At 39.8% G+C, this 14,906-nt stretch overlaps 1 protein-coding gene across 3 annotated transcripts in view; it reads right to left on the bottom strand.

Annotated features, from left to right (window-relative positions):
- Positions 1-14,391, bottom strand: part of LOC130917205 (trichohyalin-like) — a 52,268-nt gene extending 37,877 nt beyond the window's left edge. For 2 of the 3 annotated variants that reach the window (XM_057838360.1, XM_057838357.1), the window contains exons 1-3: positions 14,192-14,391; positions 10,385-10,493; positions 4,868-5,069 (exon numbers count right to left, since the gene is read on the bottom strand). In XM_057838360.1, the coding sequence (XP_057694343.1) occupies positions 4,868-5,069; positions 10,385-10,493; positions 14,192-14,249 (369 nt within the window). In that variant the 5' untranslated portion in view covers positions 14,250-14,391. The remainder of the gene's footprint in view (positions 1-4,867; positions 5,070-10,384; positions 10,494-14,191) is intronic. The other variant, XM_057838359.1, reaches the window with a different exon arrangement.
- Positions 14,392-14,906: the final 515 nt, after the last annotated feature.

Raw genomic sequence — 14,906 nt, 5'->3', positions numbered from 1 at the left:
CACCTTCACTTACTTCACATCGATTTAGTAAGTAAATATTTTAAAGTAACGCGACAGTTTATAAAAGAGTAAAATATTGTAGCAACTGTTATTTATCTGTTCTGCCGCAATGGATGATGGGTAGTTGTGGCAAACACTACTGAGAGTAGTGATTGCTGTTTTTAAGTCATGTGTGTTCTGTTCAATTCAAGTGTGTTGTTTCTTGGAGGCGTGCGGTGTATGGGGCACAAGAACAGCAAGTGTTAAAAACAAAAGCCAGTCTCTGTCATTCTTCTCCACGTCACTATTTACTTACCAAATCGATGTGAATTAAGTGAAGGTATTAAAGAAAGCTCTGTTACTACTGATTGTTCATTTCACACCAAGCATTAACAAAACAATCAGCAGCATGTCAAGAGGTAATGTCTTCTGCCTTAAATGGATTGTTGAGCATTTTAAAATAGTTTAAGTCCCATGAGTTAATCCACTGATTGTTCTCATATGTTACTTAAATTAGCAGGTGCTGTTTATATTGTAGAATTATTTCAGGTTATAAAAAAGTTCACCTGCATATGATAAATGAGCTGCACTAAAGCTATCTAAGGTATCGCTTCAGTACTGGAGAGTCACAATAAATACAGTACCCTCTATAATTATTGGCACCCCTGGTTAAGATGTGTTTTTTAGCTTCTAATCATTTTTTTTTAATTCAAATAATATGGGACCTTAATGGAAAAAAAGGAGAAAAATCCAACCTTCAATACAAGTGCATTTATTCATTCATTCATTCATTCATTCATTTTCCATGCCGCTTTTCCTCACGAGGGTCGCGGAGGTGCTGGAGCCTATCCCAGCTAACTACGGGCAGTAGGCAGGGGACACCCTGAACTGGTTGCCAGCCAATTGCAGGGCACAAGGAGACATACAACCATCCACGCACACACTCACACCTACAGACAATTTAGAGCAGGGGTCTCAAACTCAATTTACCTGGGGGCCGCTGGAGGCAGAGTCTGGGTGAGGGTGGGCCGCATAGGGGATTCCACAAAAAACAAGTTAAAAAAAGTCCTCAAATGTCATTAACAGTTTTAATGATTTCTTCTGAACATGAAGTGTCCTGAACGTGAATGGAACATTGAGTGAAAATCATGAACGGTTCTTCTGAACATGGCTTCTGTTGCCTACTCCTTGCTGCCAGAGACTTGACAGCGCTTCTTCTCACAAATCTGAACCACATTTGGCTTGAGAGAGGAAGCAGTTGAGACCCTCAGTATGGCTTGAAGATGATCATCACTAAGTCTGGACCTGTACTTGGACTTATTGAAGTTCAAGGTGGAGAAGAACTTTTCACACAAATATGTGCTGCCAAAAAGGCACATGGTCCGCTTGAACATTCGGGAAAGCTCAGGGAAGTTGGGGGGCAATTCCCTCAAAAATTGCCCATGCTTGTCTGCTTTTCCACTCATCTCCCTGAACTTGGCTTTGAGGTCAGAGTTGCATTGCAGGTCAATGAGCTCCATTTGAAGCATAGGTGGGGCATCTTGCACATCAAAGGTAAAGGGGTCCGCAAAAATTTGAAAAGTGGCTCTGTGCGTCTTGAAGTCTGCAAATCTGTGATCAAAGTCCTTCTGTAGCTTCAAAATAGCATCAACATATTTCTCACCACTGAATGATGTGCCTGCATCCACAAGTGCCTTGCATGCTGGGAAATGGCAAAGGTTTGTATGAGAGAGCTGGGCTTTCCATAACACAAGTTTTGTGGAGAATGCTCTCACGTTGTCATAGGCAGCGCTGACGAGCTGCCCCTGGCCTTGTAACTTCTTGTTCAGTACATTCAGCTCATGTGTGATGTCAACAAGAAAAGCTAAGTCCATGAGCCATTTGTGATCACTCAACTCAGGAACAGCCTTCCCATCCTTCTCCATGAAGGCTTTTACTTCTTCTCTCAACTCAAAAAATCTTTTCAAGACATTTCCCCTACTGAGCCAACGTACCTCGGTGAAATAGAACACATCTTCATATTCTGACTCCATTTCCTCTAAAAAAGCACGGAACCTCCTGTGCTTTAAGCCCCTGGATCTGATTTGGTTGACGCAATTCACAACAACAGACATCACATTGTCACACCTCAGGCATTTGCTGCAAAGGGCCTGCTGATGGATAATGCAGTGCAGAGCAATGGCCTCCTCTACACCCTCCTCTTCCAGTTTTCTTTGAACAAGTGCCACCAGTCCATTTTTCCTCCCTGTCATTGATGGCGCGCCGTCAGTTGTTATTCCAACAAACTTCTTCCATGACAAACCGGCATTCTCAATGGCATCACACAGCTGACGAAATATCTCGATAGCGGTGGTCTGGCCATGCATTGGAATTACTGTGAGCAGCTCCTCTGTCACTTCAAAATTGCTATCAACACCACGGACATAAATTGTGAGCTGAGCAGTGTCTGTTATGTCTGTGCTCTCGTCAAGAGCGACTGAGTATGCATCAAAACATTTTGCTTTCTCACACAGTTGATGATAAATGTCACTTGACAGGTCAGAAATGCGCTCTGCCACGGTGTTGGCAGAAAGGCTCATGTTGCTAAACTGACTTTTCTTTTCCTGACAGACAATACTTGCAGCCTGTAATATGCACTTTTTAATAAACTCGCCTTCTGTGAATGGTTTCCCTGCCTTAGCAATCATCTCACTAACCATGTAGCTAGCTTCGACTGCTGCAATATTCTCTTTGGTTGCTTTCTTGAAGAAATCTTGTTGCCTCAGTAGACATGCTTTAAGACTGGCAAACCGCTTGGCTCTCTCATCCCCCTGGTATTTTGCACATTCCTCAGCATGTTTAGTTGAATAATGGCGTTTAACTTTGTATTCTTTGTGCACTGCAACTTTCTCTGTGCAAATAAGACATGTGGGGATGCCCCTGTGCTCAACAAAGAAATACTGCATCTCCCACTTTTCTTGAAATTGTCTGTGCTCGTCACCAACCTTTCTCTTCACTGCAGGCTTTGATAAAGACATGACTGGGGTATGACAAAATCTAATTGATTCCGCTCAGTGGCGCTCTTGTTTCACGTTTCAAACAAGTATTTAGCTAGCTAATTGCGCACAGAGAACGTCTTAACACAAAAACGTAATTTCCGCTTTGTGACGGAGCGCGCCTTCACTGGGAGCGCGCTCTGCCGCGCTCTCGAGCCAGAGCGAGAGGCGCCGGTCGGGAGCTCACTGAGCTCCGGTAGCTGAATGTCATGGCAGCTACAGGTGATCCGTCACACGCTTCTATCTGTAACAGCAGCATAGACGATAAACAGCCCGCTAACAGTCGCCGTTCTTTTTGCGCTCGATCATGACATTTGTGGTAGAAAGTACGATAGATGGCAAGCGCAAAGGCGACTGCTGTCTGGCTGTTCATCACACGCCGTGCTGTTGTTGCAAGCGTCAAGTGCACGAAGCTGGTGTAGCTTATCCTAGCCCCGACAAGGTACGGCGCGCGGGAGCTGGCTGATTGGCCCCTCGGAGGTCCACTTTCTCCGCGGGCCACACTAATATTATACTTTCATATTAAGGTGCGGGCCACAAAATATTGTACTGCGGGCCGCACTTGGCCCCCGGGCCGCGAGTCTGAGACCCCTGATTTAGAGTGTTCAATCAGCCTACCATGCATGTTTTTGGGATGTGTCGAGGAAACCGGAGTTCCCGGAGGAAACCCACGCAGGCACGGGGAGAACAATTATTCAGTGGGGAAAAAAATCCCACATAAAGAAATAATTATTTGACATCAAATAATGTGTGTCACAATTGCCAAAAAGCTCAATCTTGGTCTCATCTGACCAAAGCACACGTTCCCAGGCTTCAACTGGGACCGTGTGCTTTGGTCAGATGAGACCAAGATTGAGCTTTTTGGAACCAAACACTCTAAGTGGGTCTGGGGTGCCACTAAAGATGTGCATGCTGAAAAGCACCTCATACCCACTGTGAAGTATGGGGGTGGGTCAGTGATGCCGTCGGGCTGTTTCGCTTCCAAAGGCCCTGGGAACCTTGTTAGGGTGCATGGCATCATGAATGCTTTGAAATACCAGGACATTTTAAATCAAAATCTGTTGCCCTCTGCCCGAAAGCTGAAGATGGGTCGTCACTGGGTCTTTCAGCAAGACAATGACCCTATGCATATGGCCAAATCTACACAGAAATGGTTCACCAGACACAAAATTAAGCTCCTCCCATGGCCATCTCAGTCCCCAGACCTTGTTTTGTTGGCAAAAGGGGGTTGTACAAAGTATTAACACCAGGGGTGCTAATAATTGTGACACACATTATTTGATGTCAAATATTTTTTTTCTTTATGTGGGATTTTTTCCCCACTGAATGAATGCACTTGTATTGAAGGTTGGATTTTTCTCTTTTTTTCCATTAATGTCCCATATTATTTGAATTTTTAAAAAAATTATTAGAAGCTAAAAAACACATCTTAACCAGGGGTGCCAATAATTATGGAGGGCACTGTACATTACTATAATCTAATCCAATCAGGTTATATTCAATACCGCAATATCAAAATAAATTATTGTAATCTAATTCATTTAAATTAATTTGACTACTAAAAACTCAATTTGAAAAAAAAAACAAATCCAATTTTTAAGGTTAATTAAGTTCCTAAAACTTGAAATAATCACGTAAATTGCATCTCGTTAATTTAAGTAACATAAATTACATTAAGACAGCAAGTTTGCATTAAAAAAAAAAAAACAAACTTATATTTGATAGTGCAGGGCATACAAATATTTTACAATGTATTGTAATCATTCAATAAATTACCTTTCGTAAGGTGAATCAAGGAAATCCAGTCTTACCCATCCCTTGTGGACATAATACTTTAAGCAATAAGAACTCACTTCTTGTGTTTCTTTTATCCTTTTTTCTTCCTCCTGTTTCTCTTTCAACTTCTTCTTGTACTTCTTCACATCAACTGGTGCTTGCTGGATGCGCTCACGTTCTTGAATCACCAACTGAGAGTGGTGCACTTTGTTGGGATGTTCTGAAGTGGATGTGTCTAATTGGCAGTTGTAATAGTAAGTTTTTCCCCTCTCATCTTTGCTGCAAGTAACAAAAGGTTTAAATCAAACAGTCAAGTCTATATATTAACATCTGGTGAAGTTTGCTCGGCTTCAATACAAAACATAATGTTTTGTTTCCCTGATTTTAGTCAAATAATCCAAATTTCATCAAATTTTATCACATGGGGTCGGAAACCTATGGCTCGCAAGGCAGATCTGGCTCTTTTGAAGACTGCATCTGGCTCGCAGACAAATCTTTCATTATTCCAAAAAAAAAAAAAAAAGTTTTGTTATACTCCTTTGCGCATTGTGTGAAACAGCGACTGTCACTGGCGACTAGAAAGCCTGTTCGCAGTAATTATAGTGGGAAAGTAGCGAACATACATGTTGTTGGGTCTGTCTATCTATCAATCTTTCAATCACATAGGCAACACGGATGAGGCAGAGCCAATGTTCAAGTGGGGGTGCTGTATTTTGCTGTTGAAAATAGCGGCCGATGCGCACATTTGCGTGAGATGAGGAAGTAAACTTCCCTCGTGTTCAGTTTCGTTTTCCGCGTTGTCATCAAATTTTAGAAACCCCGTTGAGAAGATGGCAAAAAGAAAACCAGACGAGGAGTATCGTATTTTTCAGCAGGACAAAAATGCAACACCGCTTTTTTCTCTCGCTTTGGATGAGTCAAAAAACGTAAGCAATTTATCCCAGTTCAGTGTGATTGCAAGGTTTTGACTATGAAAGGGACAACCAGAGGGGAGGATTTATTCAAGACCTTCACTGAGTTCGCAAAAAAAAAAAAAAATCTACTGATGGATAAACTTGTTTCGGTGTGCACTGATGGTGCTCCATGCATGGTGGGGAAAAACTATTCTAAAAAGTATTCGTGGCGCTTCTTCGTCAACACGAAAAGAGACGCATCATAAGTTTCTCAACACCTGCATGAAGCTTAACCTGACTACGTATCAACCAGACTACAAAGCCATCAGCAAAACCATGCAGCACCAGAAGTTGCATCAATGGTAAGAAATACTCATCTTCAAGACATATTGTACTATAAAAGTGTTGAAATGACATAAAATGCACACATGACTTGTATTTTTAGTTAAACATAATGTGTGGCTCACACGGAATTACATTTAAAAAAATATATGGCTCTCTCAGCCAAAAAGGTTCCCGACCCCTGCATTAGCCTGAAAGCTACTGGATTAATTTCTTACACAGCACTTAACATTTTTATACCATGTATTTTACATCAACATACAAAAATACATCTTGTGCACATTCAAGAATTCTATTGTGTAATAATAGTTTAACACTGTTAAGAGTTCTTTTTTTTTTTTTTTGTTACTGTGATTTTACCAAACCAAATACCAAACAATTAGGGACGTTGCGTAAAATGTTAAAAAAAAAAAAAACAATATAAAGACTTTCAAATTCTTTCAAACCTATATTCAGTTGAATACACTGGAGACAATATATTTCATTTCCCATTGAGAAGAGGCTTAATGCCCAGCGTTCACATTTCGGTATAAAATCGGCAATAATTAAATCCTATGACGAGGATGGTCTTAATTTCCTGGACCTTCATTAAATTTAGTGCTGAAGCTTATTTCACTCTAATAGATGGAGTACAAGTACAGTAGTACCATGACATATCAACACCTTGATTTTAGATCCTTTCGACATCAGACATAAAATTTGACTCTTCATTTGTCTTGACATATAACGACATGCTTGAAATACGACGAATTATAACAATGCCACAATTTCATTGTTGTCCGACAAGATGGACGCTCGGCAGATTTTCTGGTGAGAGAAATCAACACAGGACCCAAGAATTGCAGGTGGTGAACGGAGGGGAAAAAGAAGTGACGCTTACTATTGAAATTAAGAAGGAAATGATAGAAAAATATGAGCGTGGTTTGCGCATCAGTGAACTGGCTGGTCAATATGTGTACTATTTCGACGGCCCTCCTCCGACCTCCGTTCGTAAGTCTTTATAAGTGAAGGTGACAAATATTATTATTGTAACATCGGCAAGGAAGTCACCAGCTTTGTCAGATATTAATCATTTATTTCAGAAATTGTGCAACACAGCTGTCCGCTGTAGCCGATGCCAACATCAACATTACAAGAAAAGAAAAAGTAAAAACTTCCCACTCTTTGGCTCCTCTGTCACCCTTTTGTCAGACACACGGTGCGTTCAAAAGCATGCAAAATGCAACCGCCACATTAGAATCTGATTTGTTACATTATTTATTATTACAATTATTCCTATTTGTATTTATAATTATTTTGTTTTGCTATGTGTAATTGCTATTTTAAGTTTTACCTGCAATATTCATGAAGGATTTAGCATAGGTTTTTGGGCAATGGAACGAATTAATTGAATTATAATGTATTCTTATGGGAAAATCCCGCTCGACATCCATTTCGACTCACAACCCTGGTCCTAGAGCGAATAAAATTCATACGTAGAGGTATGTTTGTGTTCAAGGTAACTGAAGAAGCCATAAAGGGATTCATATCAACTGCGCAATATATATATATACAGTGCCTTGCAAAAGTATTTGGCCCCCTTGAATCTTGCAACCTTTCGCCACATTTCAGGCTTCAGACATAAAGATATGAAATTTAATTTTTTTTGTCAAGAATCAACAACAAGTGGGACACAATCGTGAAGTGGAACAACATTTATTGGATAATTTAAACTTTTTTAACAAATAAAAAACTGAAAAGTGGGGCGTGCAATATTATTCGGCCCCTTTACTTTCAGTGCAGCAAACTCACTCCAGAAGTTCAGTGAGGATCTCTGAATGATCCAATGTTGTCCTAAATGACCGATGATGATAAATAAAATCCACCGTTGTGTAATCAAGTCTCCGTATAAATGCACCTGCTCTGTGATAGTCTCGGGGTTCTGTTTAAAGTGCAGAGAGCATTATGAAAACCAAGGAACACACCAGGCAGGTCCGAGATACTGTTGTGGAGAAGTTTTAAGCCAGATTTGGATACAAAAAGATTTCCCAAGCTTTAAACATCTCAAGGAGCACTGTGCAAGCTATCATATTGAAATGGAAGGAGCATCAGACCACTGCAAATCTACCAAGACCCGGCCGTCCTTCCAAACTTTCTTCTCAAACAAGGAGAAAACTGATCAGAGATGCACCCAAGAGGCCCATGATCACTCTGGATGAACTGCAGAGATCTACAGCTGAGGTGGGAGAGTCTGTCCATAGGACAACAATCAGTCGTACACTGCACAAATCTGGCCTTTATGGAAGAGTGGCAAGAAGAAAGCCATTTCTCAAAGATATCCATAAAAAGTCTCGTTTAAAGTTTGCCACAAGCCACCTGGGAGACACACCAAACATGTGGAAGAAGGTGCTCTGGTCAGATGAAACCAAAAGTGAACTTTTTGGCCACAATGCAAAATGATATGTTTGGCGTAAAAGCAACACAGCTCATCACCCTGAACACACCATCCCCACTGTCAAACATGGTGGTGGCAGCATCATGGTTTGGGCCTGCTTTTCTTCAGCAGGGACAGGGAAGATGGTTAAAATTGACGGGAAGATGGATGCAGCCAAATACAGGAACATTCTGGAAGAAAACCTGTTGGTATCTGCACAAGACCTGAGACTGGGACGGAGATTTATCTTCCAACAGGACAATGATCCAAAACATAAGCCAAATCTACAATGGAATGGTTCAAAAATAAACGTATCCAGGTGTTAGAATGGCCAAGTCAAAGTCCAGACCTGAATCCAATCGAGAATCTGTGGAAAGAGCTGAAGACTGCTGTTTACAAACACTCTCCATCCAACCTCACTGAGCTCGAGCTGTTTTGCAAGGAAGAATGGGCAAGAATGTCAGTCTCTCGATGTGCAAAACATACCCCGAGCGACTTGCAGCTGTAATTGGAGCAAAAGGTGGCGCTAAAAAGTATTAACGCAAGGGGACCGAATAATATTGCACGCCCCACTTTTCAGTTTTTTATTTGTTAAAAAAGTTTAAATTATCCAATAAATGTTGTTCCACTTCACGATTGTGTCCCACTTGTTGTTGATTCTTGACAAAAAAATTAAATTTCATATCTTTATGTTTGAAGCCTGAAATGTGGCGAAAGGTTGCAAGATTCAAGGGGGCCGAATACTTTTGCAAGGCACTGTATAATATGAAACGGAAGAGGTGATTAAGTATGAGGATAATAAAGTCAAAGATCACACAAGACAGAGAAGGAATTTTATGGTAAACTGACAACGAATTTGCCAGGTAGGTGATGTGATTAGTGAAAGGGTTAAAGGTCACCAGGGCCGGAAAAGGGATCCCACTCTAGTAACATATCTGTATCTGTGTTCGATGTAACTGAAAAACAAATTGTAATCAAACCTGCAAGATATTTTGGTAATATGAAAAGATGTTGTTACATTTTGGGAAAGAAAGGTCAAAGATCAGAAAAGGAATTCTGCGATAACTTCTTTTTCTTTCTTTTTGACTAAAACAAATTTAAAATGTAGATTTTAGCATTAACCAATGACTGATTTGAAATGATGACTCCAAACCTAGCAAGGGGGTAAAACTCCTCATTAAAATGGGAGTATCTGTCCATTGTTTGCTCAGAGTTCTCTGAGAATGTACTGCAATTGCTCCACTTCAATATTTTTTTTAGGGTTCCATTAGGATCTCTGAAAGGATTCACAAAATCTTTGGGAATACAGGCAGGTTTGTGTCACTAAAAGCACAGAAATTACCATGTGTTTTCAAGGGTATTTACTTAGTATTTAATATCTGGTTTCTTTTCGGTATATGCTAAGTTCAATGCAATATCTTGTTTCTTTTCTGCATACAGTCTGCTGCAGTTCTATATATATGTTTTTTAAAGCCTGGTATCGCCATTCATGTTGTTGTTGGTAGTCGTATTGTGTACACTATCATTTTTAATCTATTCCTCCGCTATTTGTGGATGGATCACATTGAAATTTGGTGGGTATATTGAATGAATTAATGAAATTTTATTGTCATCATCATCGGTATCAATGACAATCATTGACAATTACAAAATGTGATATGATTTGCCCGAAGGAACCGAAGAAGAAGACAAAGGCAGACGGGAGGAAGCATATGCTTATCAGTTTCCCGTCCCCCATAATTATGCGTATATATTCTAGGAATATATACGCACTGATGATCGGAGCTTGATTTATTGTCTCGGGTCTCACTAACTCCAGACTTATTTTTGCCTACAGGTTAGGATTTAGCCAGTAGAGGGCATGCACGCTCTTCAGGTTACAGCTTTCAGCCTGTAGCACATGATTGCTTGCTTAAATGGAAGTCTTTTGGACCCCAGTGACTTACCGCACCAACCATCCTGTAGGCAATTCAACAACCAATGCCCTGGCAAGCCTCATAAGGTGTGGTTCTTTTTCTGGGTCAACGCCTATCTCCTCCGCATACTCGTTGATCTCTGGTGACAGTGGGATAAATACTAGATATAATACAACTGATTATTAATAATGACAAATGTTATGCACGAGGGGAGATTAAGCTGTTGATAATTAGCCTGAGGATATATAATTTATTGAAAAATGGCGTTGACATGACTTCACTTGCTTGTATACTATCAAAGTTATTTATTTTGTTATTATTATTTCAGGCTGCTTTCACACATGATCCATTTGATTATTTCAGATTTAGTGGCTAAATCCATACAGTCACACATGATCCATTTGATTATTTCAGATTTAGTGGCTAAATCCATACAGTTGTCTTTTTCTTTTGAAGCATTTGTCTTTAGAAGGCATCGTTGTATCCTGATTTAAAATCTAAACAAGTGCCATGCGTGACCATAGATATCACATGCATCACCAATTTTTAAACAGCTGGGTTTATCAAAATCTTTAGAGAAACAATAATTTTACTCCTGATAAAATACATTTGGGGAAAAAAAAGTTCTCAAAATACACCCAAATAGCCACCGTAAGAGGGAAAATGAATTCCAGAATTGAATTGAATCAACACCTCGTCTCCTCGCTATGACAGTGGTATGAAAAAGTATCTGAACCTGTTGGAATTTCTCACATTTCTGCATAAAATCACCATCAAATGTGATCTAATCTTTGTCAAAATCACACAGATGTAAAAACAGTGTCTGGTTTAACTAAAACCACCCAAACATTTATAGGTTTTCATATTTTAATGATAGCATGCAAACAATGACAGTGGGGGGGGGGGGGGGGGGCTCTGCCTAAGAAGACTTAAACAGCAATTGAAACCAATTTTTACCAATCATATTGAGTCAGGTGTGCGCCCAATCACTGCTGAGTGGTTTATAGCTGCCCTGCCCACTATAAAACACACACCTGGTAAGAATTGTCTTGATGAGTAACATTGTCTGATGTGCATCATGGCTCGGTCAAAAGAGCTGTCTAAAAACCTGCGAAGGATTGTTGGATTTGTATAAAACTGAGAAAGGATACAAAACCATCTCTAAAAGTCTGAATGTTCATCTATCGACAGTCAGAGAAGTTGTCTACAAATGGAGGGAGTTTGGCATTGTTTCTTCTCTCCCAAGGAGAGGCTGTCCACCAAAAATGACGCCAAGAATTCAGCACAGAATGCTCAGAGTGTCTGCTAAAGACTAACAATCACTGGCACAGTCGAATATTTCTGTGCACAAATCAACTTTATGTAAAACTATGGCTAAGAATGGTGTTCATGGGAGGACTCCGTGGAGGAAGCCCCTGCTGTCTAAAAAAAAAAAAACATTGTTGCTCGTTTAATGTTCGCAAAAAGGCACGTTGAACTCCACAGAAGTGTTGGCAAAATATTTTGTGACTGATGAAACCAAAGTTGAATTTTTTGGGAGTAACACACAATGTCATGTATGGAGGAAAAATGGAACAGCTCACCAACATAAACACCTCATCCCCACTGTGAAGCATGGTCGAGGTAGCATCATGATTTGGGCTGTTTTGCTACCTCAGGGCCTGGACAACTTGCAATCATTAATAGAAGAATGAATTCAAAAGTTTATCAGGATATTTTACAGGAAAACCCAAGGCTATCTGTCAGACAGTTGAAGCTAAAGAGAGGATGGATGCTGCAACAAGACGATGATCCAAAACAGAAGTAAATCAACTTCAAAATGGTTTCAGATTAAAAAAATGCACATTCTGGAGTGGCCAAGTCAAAGTCCAGACTTGAACCCCATTGACATGCTGTGGCATGACCTAAAGACAGCGATTCATGCCAGAGATCCCAGGAATCTGACTTAACTACAGCAGTTTTGTAAAGAAGAATGGGCCAAGGTTAGTCCTGATCGATGTGCCAGCCTTATCCGCAGCTACAGGAAGCGTCTGGTTTAAGTTATTGCTGCCAAAGGGGAGCCACAAAATATTAAATGTGATGGTTCACTTACTACTTTTTCCCCATTCTGTCACTGTTTCCTTGCTATCCTCATTAAAATATGAAAACCTGTAAATGCTTGGGTAGTTTTAGTTACAGCAGACACTGTTTTTTTAATCTGTGTGATTTTGACAAAGATCAGATCACATTTGATGGTGATTTTATGCAGAAATGTGAGAAGTTCCAAAAGGTTTAGATTAGGGCTGTCAAACGATTAAAATTTTTAATTACAGCTTAAAAATTAATTAATCGTAATTAATCGCAATTATTCGCAATTCAAACCATCTATAAAATATACAATTTTTCTGTAAATTATTGTTGGAATGGAAAGATAAGACACAAGATGGATATATACATTCAACATACGGTACATAAGGACTGTATTTGTTTATTATTACAATAAATCAACAAGATGGCATTAACATTATTAACATTCTGTTAAAGCGATCCATGGATAGAAAGACTTGTAGTTCTTAAAAAGAAAAATGTTAGTACAAGTTATAGAAATTTTATATTAAAACCCCTCTTAATGTTTTCGTTTTAATAAAATTTGTAAAATTTTCTATCCAAAAATAAACTAGTAGCCCGCCATTGTTGATGTCAATAATTACTTACACAATGCTCATGGGTGCTGAAGCCTATATGATCAGTCGCACCCAAGTGCCAGCAGAGGGCGGCAAAACTCCATAAAACACAATTAACAAGTGAGCATTTCACTGTACCATCATTTAAATCTGTCTGAGCGGGGCATCTGCGTTAATTGCGTCAAATATTTTAATGTGATTAACTTTAAAAATTAATTAATGCCCGTTAACGCGATAATTTTGGCAGCCCTAGTTTAGATACTTTTTTTATACCACTGTAACTGTCTGAAATTGGTGTGCTCACTGCATACACACTTTGTTTTACTGCTTTAAATTATTTTTTTCATTCTATTTATACAATGCCCACGACTGAGAGCTGTTGGAAAAAGATTTTTAGAGTTTTCCTTTTTTTTTTTTTTTAGCAAAATTGGGATTCATTGGCACAATTCCGATCACTTCTATCATGAGGTTTGAAATACCGCTCTCTGGTGGTCAAGTTATAGCAAGCGTGACGACCAACCCTTTTCTCCCCTACATGTAACAAATATTGTTCCTGACCTTTAGCAGATTTATCAACATGTTTTTTTTCCATTTTACTCCTCAGATTTCTAAACTTTACTTTCTTCCCCTTTATGTTGTTTAAATAATAATATTAGAATATTTAAAAAAAATTAAAAAAAAACAACAACCAAAAAAAACACCCCTCCCCGAAAAGACAAAATCAAAATATGACAAATATTGAGATATAAACCAACCACATATTCGCTCTTGAAAGGTGATTTGGAGAGTTTAGCTTGCCTAAAAAGGGCTCTAACATTCAAAAGATGTTTATTAAAAAATAATTAAACACTAATTTGTCAAGCTACTCTATCATGTCGCTTTGATTAACTGAAGCAGTAACCCTTAATTAGCTGCAACGTGAAGCAATTTTCAGAGAATCCAAAAATTTGAAAAAAATGGTCCTACTGAAAACTTTTCAAATTTGTAAAAAAAGAAGTCAAAATGAATATGTGTAATAAGCGCGGTGTAATACGCAGTGTATCAAATGTGATACATTTAGCAATATAGGGTTAAGTCAAGCCGACCCCAGCTAGCTTTTCATTAAAACGAATGTTAGAGAAACATTTTGTATGCAGAAAGTTATTGACAGAAGGTGGACCTTCATATTTTGTACCTTTTTCAGAGAACTCCAATTTGTCATCATGCTGTTCCAAATCCTCCATGCTACTCATGACTGCTCCATACAGAAGCTATTTTGTACAATTCCGTAACTATTTCTCTAACATTGTAGTGAAATTAAGCTTGAATTACATTTGAAGAGGACAGACTCCAAGCATAAAAGTGCCTTTCAGAGAAATGAAGCTTTCTGATGTCAAAAGCAATATGTCATAATGTCATAATGGTGCTGTCACAAAGAAATAACTCTTTGAAATGCAAAGATTTAATTCCATGCGTCATTGCCACAATACACCTAGCTGCTCCCCTATGACAGTTTGTTTTGCAGACGGAACAATTGATCTGTATAAAGTATCCATCCATCCATCCATTATGTTCCGCTTAGTCCGGGGTGGGGTCGCGGGGGCAGCAGCTTTAGCAGGGAAGCCCAGACTTCCCTCTCCCCAGCTACTTCAGCCAGCTCCTCCGGCGGGATTCCAAGGCGTTCCCAGGCCAGCCGAGTGACATAGTGTCTCCAGCGTGTCCTGGGTCCCGGGGCCTCCTGCCGGTGGGACATGCTCGGAACACCTCTCCAGGGAGGCGTCCAGGAGGCATCCGAACCAGATGCCCGAGCCACCTCAACTGCCTCCTCTCAACGCGGAGGAGTAGCGGCTCGACACCAAGCCCCTCCCAGATGACCGAGCTTCTCACCCTATCTCTAAGGGAGAGCCCGG

The sequence above is a fragment of the Corythoichthys intestinalis genome, chromosome 6, assembly GCF_030265065.1.
Source record: "Corythoichthys intestinalis isolate RoL2023-P3 chromosome 6, ASM3026506v1, whole genome shotgun sequence".
Classification (NCBI taxonomy): domain Eukaryota; kingdom Metazoa; phylum Chordata; class Actinopteri; order Syngnathiformes; family Syngnathidae; genus Corythoichthys; species Corythoichthys intestinalis.
Note: the sequence above shows the minus strand (reverse complement) of the source record. Positions and strands in the feature narration are given on the sequence as shown.